Source organism: Ceratotherium simum, chromosome 22 (genome assembly GCF_057802395.1).
Source record: "Ceratotherium simum simum isolate JZ-2026a chromosome 22, ASM5780239v1, whole genome shotgun sequence".
In the NCBI taxonomy this organism is placed as follows: Eukaryota; Metazoa; Chordata; class Mammalia; order Perissodactyla; family Rhinocerotidae; genus Ceratotherium; species Ceratotherium simum.
Window position 1 is genome coordinate 41292191 of NC_141921.1, and position 20901 is coordinate 41313091.

At 45.3% G+C, this 20901-nt stretch overlaps 1 protein-coding gene and 1 non-coding gene across 8 annotated transcripts in view; both read right to left on the minus strand.

Annotated features, from left to right (window-relative positions):
* Positions 1-3360: 3360 nt before the first annotated feature.
* The window catches only part of VPS13D (vacuolar protein sorting 13 homolog D), a 255871-nt gene continuing 238330 nt past the window's right edge, over positions 3361-20901 (minus strand). For all 7 annotated transcript variants that reach the window (XM_087446782.1, XM_087446786.1, XM_087446783.1 and 4 more), the window contains 3 exons: positions 18239-18370; positions 7984-8224; positions 3361-6418 (listed from right to left, as the gene is read on the minus strand). In XM_087446782.1, the coding sequence (XP_087302908.1) occupies positions 6287-6418; positions 7984-8224; positions 18239-18370 (505 nt within the window). In that variant the 3' untranslated portion in view covers positions 3361-6286. The remainder of the gene's footprint in view (positions 6419-7983; positions 8225-18238; positions 18371-20901) is intronic.
* LOC147914146 (small nucleolar RNA ACA59) lies at positions 7686-7830 on the minus strand. The gene has a single exon (XR_015555916.1). It is a non-coding gene; the product is annotated as a small nucleolar RNA ACA59 (small nucleolar RNA).

The following is a 20901-nucleotide window of genomic DNA, read 5'->3' on the forward strand; positions in this document are numbered from 1 at the left end:
CTCTTAGAAAAGAACAGTAAAATAAATCAAAACAAGCCAGCAGTGGGAATCAAATATTAAAGATGCAATCAATAGAATAAAAACCAAGTAGCAAAGAGAAACAAACGCCAAACTGGTTCTTTGAAAAGACCACTAACTTACTTAAAAATTTAGTTATTAAAAAAACAGAGTAAAAATATGCAAGATTAGGAATGAGAAAGGAGAAATAACCAGATACAGAAAGTATTAAAATAATCTTAAGAGAATACACGCAACTGTATGGTAACAAATTAAAAAACCTATGAGAACTGGATGATTTTTAAAAACCAAACATGCTTCCAAAATTGACCTATGAAGAAATGGGAAACTTGAAAACTCCTATTAGCAGAGGACACAGTGGGTTGATGATTAAAGGGAAACATTGAAAAAGATTCTAGAAACTGATGGGTTTGCAGCCTACTTTCATCTAACTTTAAAAAACTAGAACAGGAAATTCTAACGTAATCTAAGCATTGCAACCCATAGAAAATGGTGGAAATCTCCCCAATTCGTTTTATGAAGGCAGCATAATTTTAATTCTAAGATCTGCTGAAGATACTAAGAAAAAAGAAAATTATAGACCCTCTCACTTTAAAGACGCAAAGACTCAAAATATTAGCAAATAGAACCAGGAAATGTATCAAAAGAATAACAAATTAACACATTATGACTAAATGGGGCTTATTCCAGGGACTAAGGGTGGTACAGTATCAGGAAATCTATCAACATAATGTATTACTTAAAAAAAAACTAACGGAGAAAAAACAATATGGTCATAATAATAGATGCCGAAAGGGCATTTGCTATGTAGTTCAGCAGCCATTCCTAACTTAAATTCCTACAAATGAAAAGATGGTCAGATTCACTGCTAAGGAAATGGAAATGGAAATAAACTATGAATGAGATCCCACTTTTTACCCATCAGACTGGTAAACATTTCTGGTGGCGGCTCAAGGAAAAGGCACTCAGAGATGGCTGCAGCCCTCCCACACCCCACCAGCATTTCCGGAAAGCGATCTTGCAGATTCCCTCTGACGCAATCGGCTCCTGGGAATCTACTGCACAGAAATAAAGTTAGTGCAGAAGCACATAAATAGGAGGATGTTTATGCAGCCGAGTTCGTGGCGGGCAGGGTGGGGTGGATTGAACACGAAGTGAATGCCCGGCAATACAGGAAGAGGTGAGTCAATTACAGAATATTTACACCACCAATTATCATGCAGCATTTAAGAGAACAGTTGTACCAACCTGAAGGCAACACTAAGATGCAAAAAAGTATATATGATTCCAACTTTATAAAAACAAATGTTAGGAAAGTATAGATGAATATGTGTTATCTATGTATATATAATACATGTACATAATCACATGGTGCATAATGAGAATATGAGCAATACACGAGGTTATTAGTTTGAGGTGGAGTAAACGGGTGATATGGGGGGGAGAAGAAAGGGGAAAATACTGCAATAATTGCCCTCGTGTGATATAACATATAAGTGAAATTATATTTTTGTTTTGCATTTGCATAAAAAATTTAAAAACTAATTTTTGAAAGTTTCAAAAAGATTATTCCACAGCAAGCTCTTTTCTTTTTTCTTTGGTGTCTATGATTGCTGGAACCATCTCCCAGCCGGAGGAACGCAACTTGGATCAGCAATTGCTCCTCAGGCCCTGGTCTTCATAGTGAATTGGTACCTGCACGGTGGCACGCTGAGCTTGGAGAAAGACAGTAGCTGTCACACGCACACCCTTTCCATGCCGCCTGTTTCTCCGTGCCCTGGAATGCTTGGACAGCATGTCTTCAAACACCGCCCTGTGGCCCTGGGAGCCCCCGGAATATCCTAGTTGTGCCATCTCTCATTTGGGGTGTTAGCCACAGCCCCCACGGTCTCTCCCACTTAAAGGGCATATTCTCTAGATGCTGTGCTTTGGTTTGGAAACTGTAGCCCCTCCCTTCTCTAAGCTCTTGGATTTCTGTCTGACATTTGATTCTGACTGGCTCTTGTTGAGTTCAAGGGGGCAGTGGTAGATGGGGTGTTTGAATAGGCGAGGGGGAAGATTCCTGGATTAAATCCAACTCTTTGCCTCTTCCATGCTGAACCGTGCAGCTGAATGCAGCTGGAGAAAACACACAACGAGGCTGCCTGGTCTCACTTTAAATTCATCAGCCTGAAACGGGCCCTTCGTGTTGCCCAGCACATACTGTACCTCACCAGTCTGCTCCCCTTCTCACTGTTCTAAACACCTGTTCCACGTCTTCTCCCCGGTCTCCAAATCTCCACTGCCTCCTGCCCCATCCTCACTCTCCGCTGATCTCCCCGAGGACACGGAAGCAATCAAATGAAAATCTCCTGAAATTTCCGCCACATCCACCCATCTCCCTGGCCAACTAGCCTTCCTTCTCTCCTCTCACTGCCCTCCTTCATTATCGCCCCTTCTCTCCCAAAGTACCGATGTCTCTCTCCTCCCTTTTATGGCCAGATTACTCCAGAGTTGTCAATAGTCGTCTCCAGTTTCTCTCCTTCCATTTTTCTCTTGAATCTACTGCAACCCAGCTTTTGCCCTCACCACTCCACTAAAACTGCTTAGAAAGGTCTCCAGTGACCTCGATGTTGTCAATCCAGTGGTGCTGGTCCTCATCCTATTATCAGCAGCATCTGATAGTTCATCTCCCTCCTCTCTGAAACCTTTCTGGACTTGGCTTCCAAGACCCACACCCTCCTGGCTTCACGCCGACATCTCTGGATGGTCCTGCTGTCTCCTCTGCTCTTCCTCTCCGTCTGCCTAAACTCTAAATGTAGGGGAGCCCAAGGGCTCAGATCTGGGGCCTCTTCTCTTTGCTACCCCCACTCACTCCTTTGGGGATTTCATCCAGGCCCACTTGTCATTTGTGTGCCAACAAACTCCCAATCGGCGCCTTTGGCCTTGACCTCCCTCTTGAACTCCAGATTCGTATGGCCGACAGCCTTATTGACACCTCCAGAGCATATCAAGTAGGCACCTTGAACTTAACATGTCCAAAGTGCATGCCAAACCTGCTCCTCCTGAAGTCTCCCCTTCTCAGTCAAGGACAACCTCCCTCCTGCCAGGGCCTAGACCAGGAACCTCAGGGGTGGGATGAGGAGCAGCCAGCATAAAGCCGGGCTCTGCGGCAGGGAAGTGCCGCTTACTCTTGGGAAGTGAAGTAACGCTCAAGGTGCAGGGTCTGCCCTAGTACCGTGCTTCTCTGGACTGAGGGGAAAGGCCGCATGCTATTGAGAACGTTGTAGTATGTTTTGCATTTGTCATTGGCAATGGTTCTAGCATCTATGGAACACCAAGAAACCATAAGAAAACAACATATCTGGGAAGTCAACAAAGCATTTTATTCCACAGGAAGAAAAATAACGACTCTGATACGGGAAACAGATGAAAGAGTCTTAACAGATTGGTGATTGTATGTAATAACGTTTACACAGTGGAGAACCAAATACTTTGTTTTCAGAAGTTTATCAAGCAGCTACTGTGGTATTTTGAGGCACAGATGATGCTTAAGAACAAAGCGGCCCTGGAGCCTTTGGAGCATTGAGGTGAGTCCCCACCAAGCAGCCAGACACCCCGGGGCTGGTAAGGGCTGCTTTCCTGTTTTCTGTTCATGGTGGCCAGGCCGGGGTGTGGGGACACTGACCTCTGGCTAGCCTTTCCAGTGGGCAAAGAAAAGCAGCTATGGCCAAGCAGCGCTGTGGGCTGGCCAACTGTGCTGGGTCAGGGAATTTGGACAGCTTCTGATTTCTCCTTATCCAATTTCTCCTTATGCGATTTATTTTACTTTCCTCAGAGAGGAACGGAGTATGAGGCAGCATGAAAATCGGTAGAAATTATCATAACAAAGTCTCAGACATCACTGGCTAAATAGCAATTTAAAAAGAAACGGGCATTCAAGGAGCAGGGCCTGCTGCCTCCAGCACTTTGGGCTTTCTTCCTGGCAAACCAGGTAACTCTGTCCAGAGCCCCTGAAGCCGCCTCGCCACGCCTAGCAGGAGGGCTGCGAGGCAGGGGAGAGCTTGCGAGGCTCTCAGCTGCTGCCCCCCTTCCAGCCCCACCCCATTTGGTCTTTGGATCCCATTTTAACACCTGCCTCTTCTAAGGCGCAAATGTCAGAGGGGGGGTTGTGCAGAGGAGATGGGCAGCTATTTCAGGAGCTGATTAAAATTAGAAAGGAGCCTGGAGGAAGGCATCTGAACACCTCTCTGGAGTCCTCCTGGAAGCACCATTCCACAGCGCAGCCCTCAACCAGCTTTCTGCAGTCAGAGCAGGGAACACCCAGTTGCTGCTGGGGCCGAAGGCAGACTTCTTTAATAATACTAAGCTCCTTAATCCAGTACAGAAACTGCAAGTGACTTCATTCCAGAAAGTGACAGAAAACTCACTGACACCAACAATCAACCTTTCTGAGAGTCTCACCTTTAAGAGATCATGATCTCAGGCAGTGCAGAAGCCGAACTTGTGGGGTTCGGAGAGGGAGGCTGGTGAGGATCTTGTGTATGGGCGCTGATACAATCATGACTGCCACCCAGCAGAAACAAACAAACAAACCAACAAACCAAGAACCCACTCCAACCCTTCAAAAGCCAAGTTTCAATTTTGCAATCCACGAACTTAGAGTTCAGTGAAGACCATACAAACCTCAGAGTTCAAGACAATCCTTGAAGACACTATTCAGCTAAAGCACTTGAGCATTTGTGCTAAAGCTCCCTTCCTGCTGCTTTGTACGCACACACGTGCGTGCGCGCGCACACACACACACCGTTGGGGGAGAAGGAGATGGAGAGAGACAGAGAAAGATCAGCTTCATTTGGAAGGATTTGGGTCATGAGTTACAGACACCAAAACCTTCTACACATCCACTGACCCACTGAGTCATTTTAGATCTCAGCTACATATGACAAGTTTGTAGAAATTGATTAGCTTTATTAAAATTTTGAAATCACAAGGCTAGTCATTCATTCTAGAGAGAGGCCCTCCCCTCTCCCCCCAACATTGTATTCCTTACAGAAAAGGGAACAACAAAAACAAGACCCAGGATGGAGGGCACTCATGCCAGGCCTTGCTAATGGAATTTAAAACCAAGGACAAGAGATGTTTTGGCCAAGTCTTGGTTCCATGAAAAACTTACAAAAAACAGCTTTTTAATACTCAAATTTCATTCCCTTTTCTGAGACTCTCTCACTCTCCCTTCTCCTCCTGGTGTTACCATCACTGTGTTGTCCCCAGGGCTGTGGAGCTGGGTGCCTGCCTGTGGCTTTACTAAAAAGAAAAGAGTCCCAGGATCTTCTTTGCTGTTGCCCAGGAAGGAGAGTGTTCTTATTGTGGATTTTTGATTTGTTAAAACAAATTGTTCTATGGGATTTTTTCCTTATAAATCAGCAGAGCCTACCAATGTTTCAAACTGACCCTCTCTGATAATAACCCAAGAAAAACTTACAACGCTGGTGTGTGTGGAAAACAATTCTACCTCAAAGTTTGGCAAGACTAGTCAAGAGAAAGCCAAATACATAAGACAGATAAAAAATAATTTGTGATTATCTAAGAACTATCTTTAAAATGGGGGCGAGAAATAAATAAAAGGTGGGTTTCTGAGCCCCTCTCCCATGTCTCTCCTTAAGGGCAGCTCTGGTTCTGAGCACTTCAGCTCGCAGCTCCAGACGGGACCACGGGGTCCAAGGGCGTCCCTCTTGAGCACCTTCCACCTCACCTCAGTCCACCTGACTGTGACGACTCTAGTTTCCAAAACCAAGACATAACATTCTTCAACTTTCAAGAACACCTTTTTATAAAGAGTACCCTGAATTAGACGTGTAGAATTAGTGCAAAAGAAGATCCCATATGATTTTATATTACTTTACAGTTAACAAACCTTTACACACATCAGAGGCCCTGTTCAGAAACACTCCTATATATTTACAAACACACAGTTGTACATATATACATGTTAACAAAATACGGGGAAATCTAAAAATTAGATTCATCTCAGTACACTTTTTTTTTTACGTTATTCCACAAAGACCTTTCAAAAATTACTTCCCCATAATCTAAAGTAACCCCCGCCCCACAAATTAATACAGTTTCCACTTGTATCCCCCTCATCTGTATTTACTTTCCCTTGTCCCTTGATGTCGTCCCCCAAACCTTATTCTGGTTTGCCTCTAACTGGAGCCAAGCCTGTGGGCCTCCTTCCTCCTGCCTGGCTGGGCTGTGTCTGGGGCGTCTCTCCAGCAGCTGGGATTTTTCAGGAGTCCAGCTCCAACTGCTCTTGATTTTCATTGAGTCTTAACATAAGTTGCTGTTCATAGTAAAGGCTCTTTGCATAGTTTATTTCTTGTGATAACTTGACAGCGAGGACCTCTGATTTCACATGGACCTGAAGAGCAGAACAGAGTGAGTAACCTGCCACCGGGGTGGGGAACCAAGCGGAATCATAGCACATGGGCGACTTAAACTCATGCAGGCAGCAGCTCCCAGCCTGGCTACAGATCAGACCGGCCTGGGTGGACTTTTAAGAAACAGATGCCCAGGGCCCTACTCCTAGTTAATGCTGATTCAAGGTCTGGGGGGTACTCCTGGAATCTGTATCTTTAACATATTCCCCAGGTGACTGTAGCCCACCCACAGTCACCGGACATTTGGGACTCCTGCAACTGAGAACCAGTTTCAGCTGGAGGAGGCGAAGATCTGTGAGGCCACACTAAGCAAGGATAAAGGACTGCACCTTTGGGGGTCACATCTCAAGTCTGGCGATGGTCAAAGAGGAGGAAGAATTAGCAAACAGATTGTGGGAATACTCACACTTTGGGGTGTTAACTCCATTCTACCAGCCCTAATGTAAGCCCCTGACCCCGGGGAGCCTACACAAGCCAAGCCAAACCCAAGTGCATTCCTGAGCAGGGGGAAGGTTGAGGGAGAGAAGCCAGTCAGGCTGGTTGCTATTTCTGATCTGCAGAAAGACCCAGAGATAAGCAGGGCCACTTTGGATGACACATCATTCTTGAATGCGGGCTTGAGAATCCTAGCATACCAGGTGGGAAATGAGCAGGACTAACACCTGGGCTTCATGAAAAGCCACCAAGCCAGATTGTGGCGAGACGGTGAGTCTCCCCACATGCACTTCTGCTGAGCCAGAGGCCCTCTGAGTGGAGGGAGGCAGCAGAGCAAAGGGGTCTAGACTGCCAGCTCTGGAGTGGCACCACTTGGGTTGGAAGCCCAGCTCCTTCCGGTGTTGGCTGTATAACCTTGAGCAAGTCACCTGCCCTCACCAAGCCTCCTTACCAGTCGAGGGGGGACAATGACAGCACAACATCAAATAACACACAAGAAGTACTTAGTGTCCAGCCTGGCACACAGTAAGCCCTTAATGAATGTTGGGTATTAATAGGAATGCTAAAAGTCCTGCCATGACAATACCTTGTACTCTTTGGAGGCACAGCTTAAATTTTATTTACAAATATTTATTGAGCATTTACCCTGGGTAGGGCCTATCCTATGTATTGCTTCTTTGTGCAGAAAAAAAGTTAGTTTCCACTGTTACATAGGAGAAACAATAGAGAAGCCAGTGTGTGCTCTAACACACTCTTAGATTCAGGGCCTCAAAGAGTCACATTTTAGGAATAAAATTCCCCAAGGATCCTGTTAGTTGGTCCTCACAACTAACTAGAATAGGTATTACTACCCGCATTATATTGGCAGGTAACTGAGGCACTCGTGTTGAGTAACTGGCGCAGGGTCATTAGTGGTAGAGCCGGGAGGGCAGCATCACCCCATTAACCCACACTGAGCTCCTTCTGTACGCAGGACCAGGAAGCAGTACCCCTGGGGATTAATCACAGCTCAGCCTAAACCCACTGAACCCCTGGTGAACGCGTCAGCGGGGCAGAGGCGCTCCGAGGGCCTCCATCTCGGGGCTGAGAAGACAGGCAGGTGTGCACTCACCATGGGTTTCTGGTGGGAAGGGCCGGGGATGGACACTCCACTACTCGTGTTCACTGCCTTCTTGGTCACCTGCACATACACCTTCCCGTGGTCTTTGGAGACGAGGCAGTGGTAGAGATCGTCGTATTTGACTTCCAGGAAAATGGCCTCTCGATCCACGTAGTCTCCACTTTTCAGGAAGTAAACCGCTTTGGAGGAGATGAGCACACAGTAGCTATCGATGTTCTCCACGGCAATGAAGCTACGAAGGAAGGGGAAAGTAAGAACGGCACACGGAGCATCGCCTCAACACACAGTGGCCAGGCTACTCCTGTCACCGAGCCAGCAGAAAGGAGTGTGGGCCCCGGTCTCCAAAAGCCTTGAATCCAGGCTCCCTCACTCACTGCACCTTGGGCAGGTGGCTAGATCGCTCTGAGTCTGTTTCCTCATTTGTAAATTAGGAATAAAAGTGACACCAGCCTCCCGGGGCTGTAAAGCACAGAGCCCCCGACATGGGGTGCTCAATAAACGTTAGCTCATGATGACGACCAACACTATCAACCACAGAAACAATTTATATCCTGACATCGTATTGTGTGGGGTATTTTTTTCAGTGAGAGTCTTTATGTAGTTTAAGGCTTAGAGAAAACCATAACAATGCTTTGTTGGACAAAACAGGAAGAAAACATAACGCTCTTAAACGCTGACTGAAGCAGCAGCTGAGAAAGTTCACTGCTAAGGCAGAGGGGAGGTCAACACCGGGGCTGGGGACACACGTGGGGGAGGAAGATGGAAGGGAGAGCGCGGAAGGGAGTAGGTTACCAGATTGGACGAGAAGATGGAATGAGGTTGCAGCATTTGCTCCTCTACGCCTACTTCCTTTCTATCACAGATCTAATAAGAGGTTGCCCAGTGTCTGCTCAACACCGCCAGTGACAGGGAACTCACGAGACCACCACTCCATTTTCAGGAGCTCTAATAGAAAGTGCTTTCTTAGTTACCTAAGCTGTTATCTTGATTTTCACAACTTACAGTCATTACTTCTAAGTGCTTTAGGGCCACTCAGAAAAAAATCTCTTTCTTCTTCCTCCATGGAGCTCACAGATTTAAAGTGGAAATTTATGCACATCAACCTCTCAGCTCAGCTACTGAATGAAGAGCAGTGGCCCCTGGAAACTGCTGCAACAGCTCTCCCAGGCCTGGCTGCCTCCACCGCATCTTGTGACAGCCTTCCACAATGGGGCGGCAACGGCGAGGGACAGGGAAAGAGCACAGATGACGGCAAGAATACTAAGAGCTGACGACAGGCTGGCTGTCAAGCTGCGGCCCCCTGGGACTTGATGTCCTGGGAGGAATTTCCAAACTAGTCACTCAGAGCCGAGGCTCCACCTGGAGCTGCTTGGGGCCCGGGGTCCCAGGACAGTTTTGTTCTGGGGTCAGTAATCGAAAAACACTCCAACAGGACGGAGGCCTGCCTGCTGGTGGACAGGCTGGTTTCTTTTTGACCCAGGCACTTGCTCACTTCTGGGCTTAGGAAGCCCCCCACTCAGAACACATCTTGTTTCCCAATCTCTCTACATCCTGGCACCCCAAGGAGTCACAAGCTCCAACTTTTCCACAAAGCTTCCCCCAAATACTCCAACCCCACCCCCACTTTTGAATACTTACTTGCTTACCTTCAAAAGCACTGCCACACACTTACTCCTTCTCTCGATGTCCCCTGCATCAGTATCTCAGCCCTCTAAGCTGCTGTGAGAGTGCGGTCCACATCCTACCCCCCCGTGTCTCCCCGAGCACCTACCAATGAGCCGGCCACCCCGTAAGTACTCAGGAAGTATCTGCCTGGTCCCAGTTGCCATTTTAATTACAGCCTCGCATGACAAAAATTGGGGTTTATTGTTCTAGTCTAACTGGTTGGCAATGCCAAGAATGTAGACTTGTAAAGTCTCAATGCCAAAATTAGAAATAGCCAGCAGCTTTTGGTGTTCAGGCCACTTAGCACAGAACTTCCCACATCCTCGGCTCTGACAGTACCAAGGAGGCAGCATTATCACTTAATCAAATTGAATGGAATCTAAAATAGCTGGTCCAGGGAAAGAAAAGAGGAGACAGAGAGAGACGGAAAGACAGCAAGAGATGAAAAAAGCTCCCTGACATAGACAGGAAGCTCCCAGGGCCAGCTAGAACTTGCTGGGAAATTACCTTAAAAACTGAAAAGTGGCCTATGGCTTCTCAGCACAGGTGGGCCAGACACATGGCTGTTGAGGCTATAATGGGCTCTCAAAGGAGATCCCCAAAGTTGGCCACTGCAACCAGGGGAAAGCAGGAATGTGCACTAAAAATCCCGCTGAGCTTATCTTCCTTCCTCTAGTCCAGCACAGGAGGAGGCACTTCTACCCCAGCGCTCTCGCCCCCACTCTCACCCCATTTGGCACCCGCTGGACCTGACATTTACGCACAGCCTCTAAGAGGGCCGAGGCCTTCCCATTGGGCAGCTGCTCTGACACCCAGGCCAGAGCGGCTGACATCATTAGTGCACTTTCCACGCCGGAACACTTTTATAGGCTTTAAAATAGACTCCTTTCCAAGATGCCACAGACGGCGCAAGTCCTCAATCGGGCCAGAACAACTTCGGGAGGAAGAGTGGCCTGAGCTGGGATGCTCTACCGTGTGGTGCTTCACACAGTGGTGGACACTCAGGCCCAGTAGGCAGGGAAACCGGGACAGGCTGGGCGACTCTGGCCAGGCCGGCTGTCTTCGTGGCTCAGTTTCTTCATCTGGTAGAGATGATACTACCTGCCAGCTTCCTTCACAAAGCCGGTAGGAAAGCCAAAAGATCTCATGGCCATATAGAAATGTGAGGGGAGAGGCGCAGCTTTGTACATGTGCACAGCCCTCTGATCTCTGAGTCCAGGGGCCCCGTTCACACTCTGAAGCTACTACACATAATAAGGTTTTTTGGACATTTACATGAAATGTTCTAAAACCTTTGCAAATCAAAAGCAGATCAGAGCGAAGGATACAACCAAGAGGAGGAGAAAGGGCGATAGTGAGGCCACAGCAGGAGCACCAGGGTCCCCTACTGTGGTCTGAGCAAGAACCCAGAGACTAGCTTTGCAAACAGCTCTGTCTCCATTCTCCCGACGCTTCCCCAGTACTCCACAACCAGTGACCAAGACTTTGGGTTTCATTATTATTGCATATATATATGCAATAAATATATATACTTTTTTTTTTTTTTTTTTTTACAAAATCTAGAAACCACATCAAAGAAGAACTAAAACTGAGCTCCAGACTAGGGGTCCCCTCCTATAATGGAAACCCATCCCAAACTCATCACTGTGAGAGAGGAGCCAAAACTCAAGGTGACAAGAGAAGCCAGGCCAAAGCATAGCGCTCTGAGTGCTTCTCTTCTGCCAATCTGCTCCTTCCTCTGTTCCTTTCTTCTTCAAAGCCACAACTATTTCCCTCCCTCCCTGGCTTCCACCTGCAGAAGGCTTGCTCTCCACAGGCTTTCATAGCTTGACCTGAGAGGCTCAGGGTTTTGCCAACAGAGCAGCAGCGGCTATGGCCGCCCACGAGTTGCGTCTAGACACCAGGCTTTCCACTCTTCATCCCCCATAACCACGCTTCACGCAGGGCTGCTCGTGGCCCACGAATGAGTAACTATGGAATGACCCCATGGGACAACAGAGGAAGAAAGCCAACAGGTCTCAGGTTGATCCTGAGTTCATCCTTCTATTCTTTGACCTTTATTAACTCAGACGGAGGGAGAATGAAAACATGTGCCCAGAAACACAAAGCTTTGGATAAGCTTTATCCTTCAAATATGGAGAACTAGGGAAGCTACCCAGTGCTCTGTTGACACATTTTAGGTTGCTGTAGATACTACAATTGATTCTCTAACAAACAGGATTTTTAGACTTCGGTTAAAAGCTTTACTTTTAACTCTCCTTCAACACCCTGACCTTGGGATCAATGTCAGCAAGTTTCTGAGAGAAAGGAAGGCTAGGGCACACAGCTTACGTTCTCCGAGATGACAGGCGCTAACAGTGGGTGAATCTGACAAGTCCACTATCACTAACGATACCCATAAACCACGAACACCCCGGGGTATTCTCAGCAACACCAAAGGTATTATCAACAAGAACTTCAGCCCTCTTACTCTGTGGCAGATAATAATGTCTTCTCCAAGTCACACAGCCCACACGCCACTGTAACCAGCCAGCCCAGTCGGCTCTGCCTGTCACTAGCCAGATGGCTTTGCTCAGAGCTTCCCTGCCGTCATCTGTAGAACAAGGATCATCGTATCTAGTCTGCAGGGCCACCATGACGATTACAGCTTATCTATGTGCCCAACACGAAGAGATGCTCAACTAGTGGTGGCTATTGTTATTTCTTTCTTCTGTTGAGAACAGATGCCAAGTTATCCTGATCCTGTGGGGAGGGTCCTCTTGCAAGTCTACAAATCCTTGAGTCAGCAGGTTGAAGAAATGAGTGTCCCTCTAAGAGGCCACATGGAAAACAGGTTCAGGACCGATTGTTCCTCAGGGAGAGAGAAATCTGCCAAGTAATTGTTTCAACCACCCTCTTCAATTTGATTTCTTTATTTTTCTCTCACTCTTTTATTTATTTGTTTTTTTGCCTTATTAACTCTATTTATAGATCTATATTCTACTTGCTTTGGAGTCATTTCAAAATCAGAAAAGCTGTGACTCGTCTTACTCTGGGAGCGCTCCTAGAATAGGCTCCTCTCCCCACCATGTGTCATCCCCTCCAAGTCCATCTGTGACCCCCAAATGTGTGTCCGGGCCTGGTGTCACTTTGAGTGCCAGGCCCCTGCAGAACATTTCCGCACACATATCCCACAAGTCCCTCACACTCAGCACATCCTTGCCTGAGCTGTTCTTCCTTCTTCAATTCTCTCCTCCTCCAGCACTGCCTGTCACAGTGGGTGGCATCTCCGTCCAACCAAACAAGCAAGAAGCCTGGAGATTCTCAACTTTCCTCCTCACTCAGATTCTAAATTTAATCAGTCTACAGACTGCACTGATGCCACCTCCTAAATACCTCTCAACTCTGTCTCCCTCTATTCCTCTTCTCTGCCACCGTCTGTATCCAGGCCTCTCTACCTTTTACCTGGATTACTCCCAAGGCCTCCTAACTGGTTTCCTGCCTCCAGTCTCTCCAACTCTGATCCATTTCTCTGTTGTCATCAAGGTTACATGTTTAACATGTAATTTTGAGTGGGATCCTCTTCTTCAAAATCTTACCACAGCCTACAGCAAGGTAGACTTAGCATGGCCGTTAAGTTACGCTGTCAGAATCTGGCCTTGTAATCCATCTTCCCAGCTTTCCAACCTCTGTTCCTTCCCTCCCACACATGTGCTGCCACCACACTTGGCTAACTGGAATTCTCCAGAAATACTGTAAGTCTTCTGCCTCCACGCCTCCGCCCGGCACTCTTCTCTGCACGTGTGCCTTTCTTCTCTCCTTTGCACATTTCTCCTCATCCTGCAGGACCAGGTCAATTGTCCACAGCCTTCCCCAGCTTTCCAGGCATAAATTAATCACTACCCCTTGTGGTTCCATATCACATGGCTCACGCTTCTACTGTAAAAGCCATCATATGTTATAGACAGTTGGTAATACTGTCTGCTTCCCCTGCTAGACTGTGAACTTGTCAAGGAAAGAGCAAATTTCTTACTGGTCCTGGCACATAGTAGGATTCAGTGAACATACGTGTTAGGTCGTCTCAGAAAATGACAACGAATTTACATTGTAAGGTCTGGTGGAATTTGCCAGCACACATGCAACTTTGGACACTGGGTATATTTTACCCAGTAGTCAAGTTAAAGACTTCTCTCAGAACTCTTGATCTAACTTATTAAAGATTTAGCAAGCCATTAACTTTTATCAGAGTAGCTGGATAATCCACCAAATGAAAGTTTTAATTCAGTGGCATATCAAAGAAGGTCCAATTCCCTAAGTGTCAATGGTTATTAGATTATTTCCTGGTTTAGAAAACGGAAGCTAATGAATTCTATCTCATTCCTCAAAAGGACTGGTATTTTGTTTTTGTTTTGAGACTGTATATATTACTATAAGGTTTATATTTATAATTATATGCTATTAGAGTCAACACTATAACATGTGCTCAAAAAAATTTTTCTGGGGGCCGGCCCGGTGGCACAAGCGGTTAAGTGCGTGCGCTCCGCTGCCGCAGCCAGGGGTTTGCTGGTTTGGATCCCGGGCACACACCGCTTGGCAAGCCATGCTGTGGTGGCGTCCCATATAAAGTAGAGGAAGATGGGCATGGATGTTAGCCCAGGGCCAGTCTTCCTCAGCAAAAAAAGTGGAGGATTGGCAGATGTTAGCTCAGGGCCAATCTTCCTCACACACACACACACACACAAAAATAATAATAAATTTAGGGCTGGCCCGGTGGCTTAGCGGTTGGGTGCTTGCACTCTGCTGCTGGCAGCCCGGGTTCGGATCCCGGGCGCGCACCAACGCACCGCTTCTCCGGCCATGCTGAGGCCGCGTCCCACATACAGCAACTGGAAGGATGTGCAGCTGTGGCATACAACTATCTACTGGGGCTTTGGGGGAAAAAAAAAAAAAATAAATAAATTTATATAAAAAAAAAAATTTCTGATCTCTCTCTCTGCAACTTCTCAAGAAGGACAGACAAGACACAAAATACCATAAACAGTGTGTTTACAAAGTGGGCAAGGAAGGAGAATTTTACTCTTGATTTTATGTCTTCCTCTATTCTTTGTATTTGCTAACCATGTGCATGAGTTTATTTCATTAAAAAGAAAAACACTTATCTGGCTGGTGGGTTTATAGGCTATTTTTGTTTTCTTTTTTTACACTTTTATGCTATAGCAAAAAAACCTCATAGATGTTATTTCCTAAACCTGCATTTTAAAAATACAATCCAATTGTCAAATAAACTCCAGAAAACAGTATGTGTGAGCAGTTTCTTAGGTCGTGTGGGTTGCTCATGGGCATCTTTTTTGAAAAGGTAAGAGCCAGTCTAGTGCTTATGATATTAGTATGTAACTTCATCTGTGATGAAGTATTAGAAATAAAATAGGTACTTTTTTCTTTTTTTAATGAAAATGAGGTTTCTGGCTATAGATCAGACATTAGTTATAAAGAAAACTTAATTTAATCAGATGGGACAAATTTTACGTTACCATCAGCTTAACCCAGGATCCTATTTCAAAACCAAAATTGAGAAAAATGGGAAGCAACGGTAATTCTGCAACATACCAGAGCAATATTTGATTCATTTGAAACTGAAGCCTTTTCAGATGGCCAGACCTTAAATCCTATGTCTGTAACTATCTTTTTAAATACTAATTAATTAAATAAAATGAAAAAATTAAGTGAAACTTGATCTGGGAGAACAAAGTTGAAGTCACCATGGCACTGGGGACTTTGTGGGGTTTTTGCTACATCAGGAAGCAATTACACAATATTTTCCAGAAGTGAAACAGTGAGTCTGACTGGAAAACAATGTGGAAACGTTTAGTTAGAACAGTAGAGCAAGGTATTAAAGACCCGTTTAAGGGGTTAACTCTGAAGGAAAATATGCAAATAATTAGGTCTTTAAACATGTTTTTAATTACAATTCTAGGATAAAAGTCAGAGGTATAATTTGGCACTCATGTGCTTTTCCTGAAAACCCCTTTCTTGCAAAGTGATGATTTTAACGTTCATGTCACCATGAAGACCCAGCCCGACAACCAAGGACACTTCAGAGAAACATTTGCTGGACTCCCTGATGACTTCCTCCTGGTACACTGAGGAAGGCCACGCTCACGTGCCTCCTGCAACATTCACTGGCAAGACTTAACCCACAAACCAGTAGAGACACATGGTTTTCATCTTTAGAGTCAAAATTCATTCATGCCAATATCTTTTCCCAGTTCACATGAATTTCAAGAGTTTCACGAAATCTATTTTACTGACTTCATTTTGATTCTAGTTTCTGTGGCTCTGTTATCAACGCCTGCATGTCACTGGGAGCAATCCTGTGTTAGCTGTGCTACACAACTTCTCCCTTGTGTTTTTGGCAGATGTCATTCTATTGAAAAAGAATTTCGCAAGGGCCACAGATGGTTTGACTTCAACAGAGGTGAGTGGGGGGGAGGGTGAGGAATTAAAAGTACAATGTACAATAATTTATAATCTCAACCTTTGGCCAAAAACCCCCCAAAAGATGGAAAAGTGAACACGTATTAATACGAATGCTAAACTGCAACCATCCAGCTACCATTCATTCAACAAATATTTACTGGGTGCTTATTACGTGCAGGCACTGTTCTAGGTACTGAGGATTCTTTGGTGAAGGGAACAGACAAAAATTCCAGCCCTCATGGGGCTGCCATTCCAGCAAACTCTGTACCCTGCCCTGCTAGACCTGAGGAATGACTCTCTGGGCCTCTGATGGAAAGGCCAGAAGTTCCATCAGCAAAGTGCTACAAAGGACAGCTGTGGCACCACACCCTCACCTCAGGGCAGGCAGGAATACAAAGTCCTCTCCGGAGTGAAAGTGCACGGGGATTCTGGGTACTGGAGTGATAACAAGCACTGAGGCTAGGCTAAAAGAGCAGACCTATTCATGACATGTGCTATGGACTGAACTATGTCCCCCGAAATTCTTATGTTGAAGCTCTCACCCCAAGAGGACTATTTGGAGAAAAGAAGTAATTAAGGTTAAATGAGGCCATAAGGGTGGGGCCCTGATCCATAGGATGAGTGTCCTTATAAGAGACACCAGAGACCTTGCTCTCTCTCTCTGCCAAGTGAGGACACAGTGAGAAAGTTCACTCTGCAAGCCAAGAAGAGAGCCTTCACCAGGAACCAAACTGGCCAGCTCCGTGATCTCAGACTTCCCAACCTCCAGAACTGTAAGAAAATAAATTTTTATTGTTTAAGCGATCCAGTCTATGATATTTTGTTATGGCAGCCTGAGTTGACTAAGACAATGTAAGACACTTAGATTATCAAGATACTTTCCAATAACACTGCAGGGAGTTTGGGTTATGAAAAACACATCCAGGAAGATGCCATCCTATCCAGCAAGCAACAAATGAATTCTGGATTTGATTTTTTTTTTTTTTTTTTTTTTTTTTTTTTTATAATTTCAATATAATCATTTATTATTTTTTTTTTTTAAAGATTTTATTTATTCATTTTTTTCCCCCCAAAGCCCCAGCAGATAGTTGTATGTCATAGGTTCACATCCTTCTAGTTGCTGTACGTGGGACTCGGCCCCGCGCTGGACGGAGAAGTGGTGCCTCGGGGTGCGCCCGGGATCCGAACCCGGGCCGCCAGCATCAGAGCGCGCGCACTTAACCGCTAAGCCACGGAGCCGGCCCTGGATTTGATTTTTGATGTCCCCATTCAAATACTGTTACCAAAATAGGAGATGAGGTCAGTCTAACAATGCCTCTAACAATGACACTGCAGGCTCTCCTGAGAATTAACCTCCACTTCAGACACTCCTCCACCGACCAAAAACATTCCTGGCTCTCAGAACCCTCCCTAGCTTGTTTTATCTTAAAGGAGATAAATAAGCATTAAAAGAAATCAAACTAGCGTTTTGCTACTCATCAGGCATAACTAATTGTGTTCTCTGGGCTGGTAGTTCTAACACCTATTTAACAGCATTTTATGCTAAAAAGAATTTTCTGCAGAATATTCTAAAATAGTGATATATTGAATTCTACCGTATCAACTAGGAATAATTTCACTAACTGAAAATACAACAAGATCCCAGGCATGCAAGCTCTGTATTCAAAGAGTAACAAAACAATCTTAAGAAAATTGCATTCCAAAATTTCCAGCTACTAGTTGTTTACTATTTGTTTACCTGTTTTGTTCCACTAGCATTCTGTAGCAAACAATAGAACATCAAAGTTTAAGAAAATTTTACAAGGAAAAAAACTCTTAAAATTGAGATCATTTTATCCATTATCTTCTGTCTTTGAACTAAGTAGAAAGAGACTGCTATTTTCTAGAAACAAAATACTAAGGTCCTGTTATGGAACTTAGTTTGAGAACCACTGCTTTGAGTAAAAGGCTGTTTACAAGTAGTTATATCTAAACCTATAAAACATTTAGGCCAAGGAATCTCTGACTAGTTCCAACGTCTAAGAGTGATGATGATACTCGGATCAGACAGAAACTTCTCAGACTCAAAGATGGAAGAGACACGTCAATGAACCCACAGGGCTGGTTTCCCCTGGCTCCAACTTACAATTCATCTTGTATGTTGTCTGTTAGTTTGAAGAGCTGCTCCTGCCCTTCTGCCTGGCTCTCAGAATAGCGGGGAAGCAGCCCCTGGGGCCCTGTGCAGCAGCGTGGTTTCCGAACCCTCTGTGCTTGAGTCCTAGATGGTAAGTGGACAGAATGCAAAGAGGTTAAGCATTAATGTTAAAATGATTTTCCTTCCTCGTCTAAGATAAAAGCACTACTTAATACAAGACATACTCTAACTTTAGTGACCAGAATTAAACTTCAGTATTACCTGTGAATACACTGTAAGATAGTGGTTAAAGACTCCAATTTTAGAGTAGAACCCTGTTTTTGTCATTTTCTAGCCACGTGATCATGGATTAGTTAGTTAACTTCTTTAACTCTCAGTTCCAGTTTTCTCTGTAAAACGAGGTGATGACACCTGACTCATAGGACTGCTGTGAAGATCAAATAAAACAATGCCCATCAAGCCTGTGCTATCTACCAATGGTGACTCCTGTTACGATTATTATTACTGGACTTCCACTTGGTCACACCCTATTTTTCTAGGAATCTCTTCAGGAGAGGCATCTCTGGACTTGCAAAGGGTCTGGGAAAAGAGTGAGGGACCCTGGGCATTTAGTAGGCACATACCAAGCTTCTAGACTTTTTCTAAGATAAGCTCAGCTGCCCAGGTCTAGGGTGAGGCATGCAGTAATCACATGAGGGAGACGTTAAGGCTCCAACGGGGACTGGTCCCAGGCCACAGTCTGGGATCTGCAGCGGCTCTAACTCACGCCACTCAGCTGTCGGCTGCCCAGAGGAATCTGCTTTGCTATGGCTTTCAGGGTAGGCTCATGTTGTCTTTTTCCACAAACCATACACAGGCTAATTGATAAGTACTTCTGGTGTCTTCCTAGAAACAGGAGACCATATTTGTCTTGGAAAGGCTGTGCACATTCCAGACGACTGATAAGCGTGTGCTGGGCCTGTCCTCGGCCTTGTACTTGCTGTACTTTTCAATATTTGTTCCTGGATTCCACTGAAGCAAAACACCCCTCTCTAGACACATCTAACAGAGGGACAGGCTCACACTGAACCAGCACTTCAGAACCACGTACTGACAACAGTGTAGAGACTTACTTGCAAGGGCAGAACGTGCCCTGGTGGGCAAGTTGGGGTAGTAAATGGACAGAAACTTGCTACAGGCCACGCAATGGGTTAGCGGCAAACCCAGGACAACTGCCAAGCCCTCCTGCACCCAGGTAAACAGCCCACTGGGCCACGATGTCTGAAGTCCCACACCTGGGTAATAGGTGATATGTACTGGAAAGCCAGAAATCCAGGGATAATTTTTTAAAAGTTCAGTAATAAGGATGCCCTAAGTAATACTAATTGTGCTCTTCAAGGGTGATGCAAAGAGACTATAAAGAAGTTTTGACAATCTGCACTAAGAGAATGGGTAAAAAAAAAAAAAAAAAAAAACCTTTTTATACCATATACTCACATACTCCCACTATGCATAGTCTCAACTCTGTCTTCAAGATCTAGGCCTACTGTTGGCTATTTAGATCCCAACTACTGATTGAAAGCAGGGAGGGCAGCGTAGGGAGCCGCTGTTAACCCCTCAGTGGAGAAGCTTGACAACTGCTATTTTAAGGATGCCAGCAAACCACTACAAGTAAGGCAAACCAAGGGGAAGGAGTTTGGTGTACCTTTCCAGGTAGCAGAGCCTGTTCTTGTCTCCTTGCCCAGTGAAACATCTACTATCCTTCCAAACACTGCTTAGGACAGGCTAATAGAGGGTCTTTTCCCCAAGGCAGTCCTACTATTCTGTCACTCACGAAGCTTCTAGAAGAGGTTCGGGCTATTGTGGCAGAAGCCCAAAGGCCCCTACAAGGGGGATGTGACAGGGCCTGTTCCTCATCGCTTTTCAATACAGGTTTCATTCTGACTCCTCTCACCACATCTTCCCCAATCTATTGGGAGGTCTACAGGCTTAATTTCCATATATAGCCCTGATCCAACTATTTCTCTAACTCTATCATAACTAACAAATGATCTCTGGATTTGTAATGAATTATTACAACAGCCTTATAACTTACTCTTTCTATTTCCATCTTGTCTGTTCTCCTCACAGCAATGAGAATGACCCCTTCAAAAGACAAGCTGGATCAAGTCAGTCCTGTGCTCAAAACATGTTTGTTTCACATCCCACTTTGGTAAAATATGTGCTTATTGCTTGGTTCCCCATCTGGAATGTAAGCTCCATGAGAAGAGGGATTTTGTTTCATTCACTGCTATTCTGGGAACTAGCACAGCTCCCGGTTCATGGTAGAGAAGCAATAAATATTAGTCGAGTAAATGAATGGATGCATTTGTGGGTGGGGGACAGGTATAAGCGCCATGCAGACTATTGAGCTAAAAAAGGAAAGGTGATATGTAAACTTTGGTGGAGAGCGTGAAGACCAGAGATTCTGAGCTTTGAAAGTCAATAAAGCTAAGGCAAAAAGTGAACAGCTAGAGTCCCATCTTCCTGACAGAAAGGTCAAGGGTGTGTCTGTCCAGTCCACTGATCAGAGCAAAGGAAGGGGGATGAAGGCAAAGTCATGAAATTAATGTCTCTGTTGACACTTGTGTTTTCCTTAGAAGAAACAATCTTTTCATTAGTACCCAAAGTGGGAA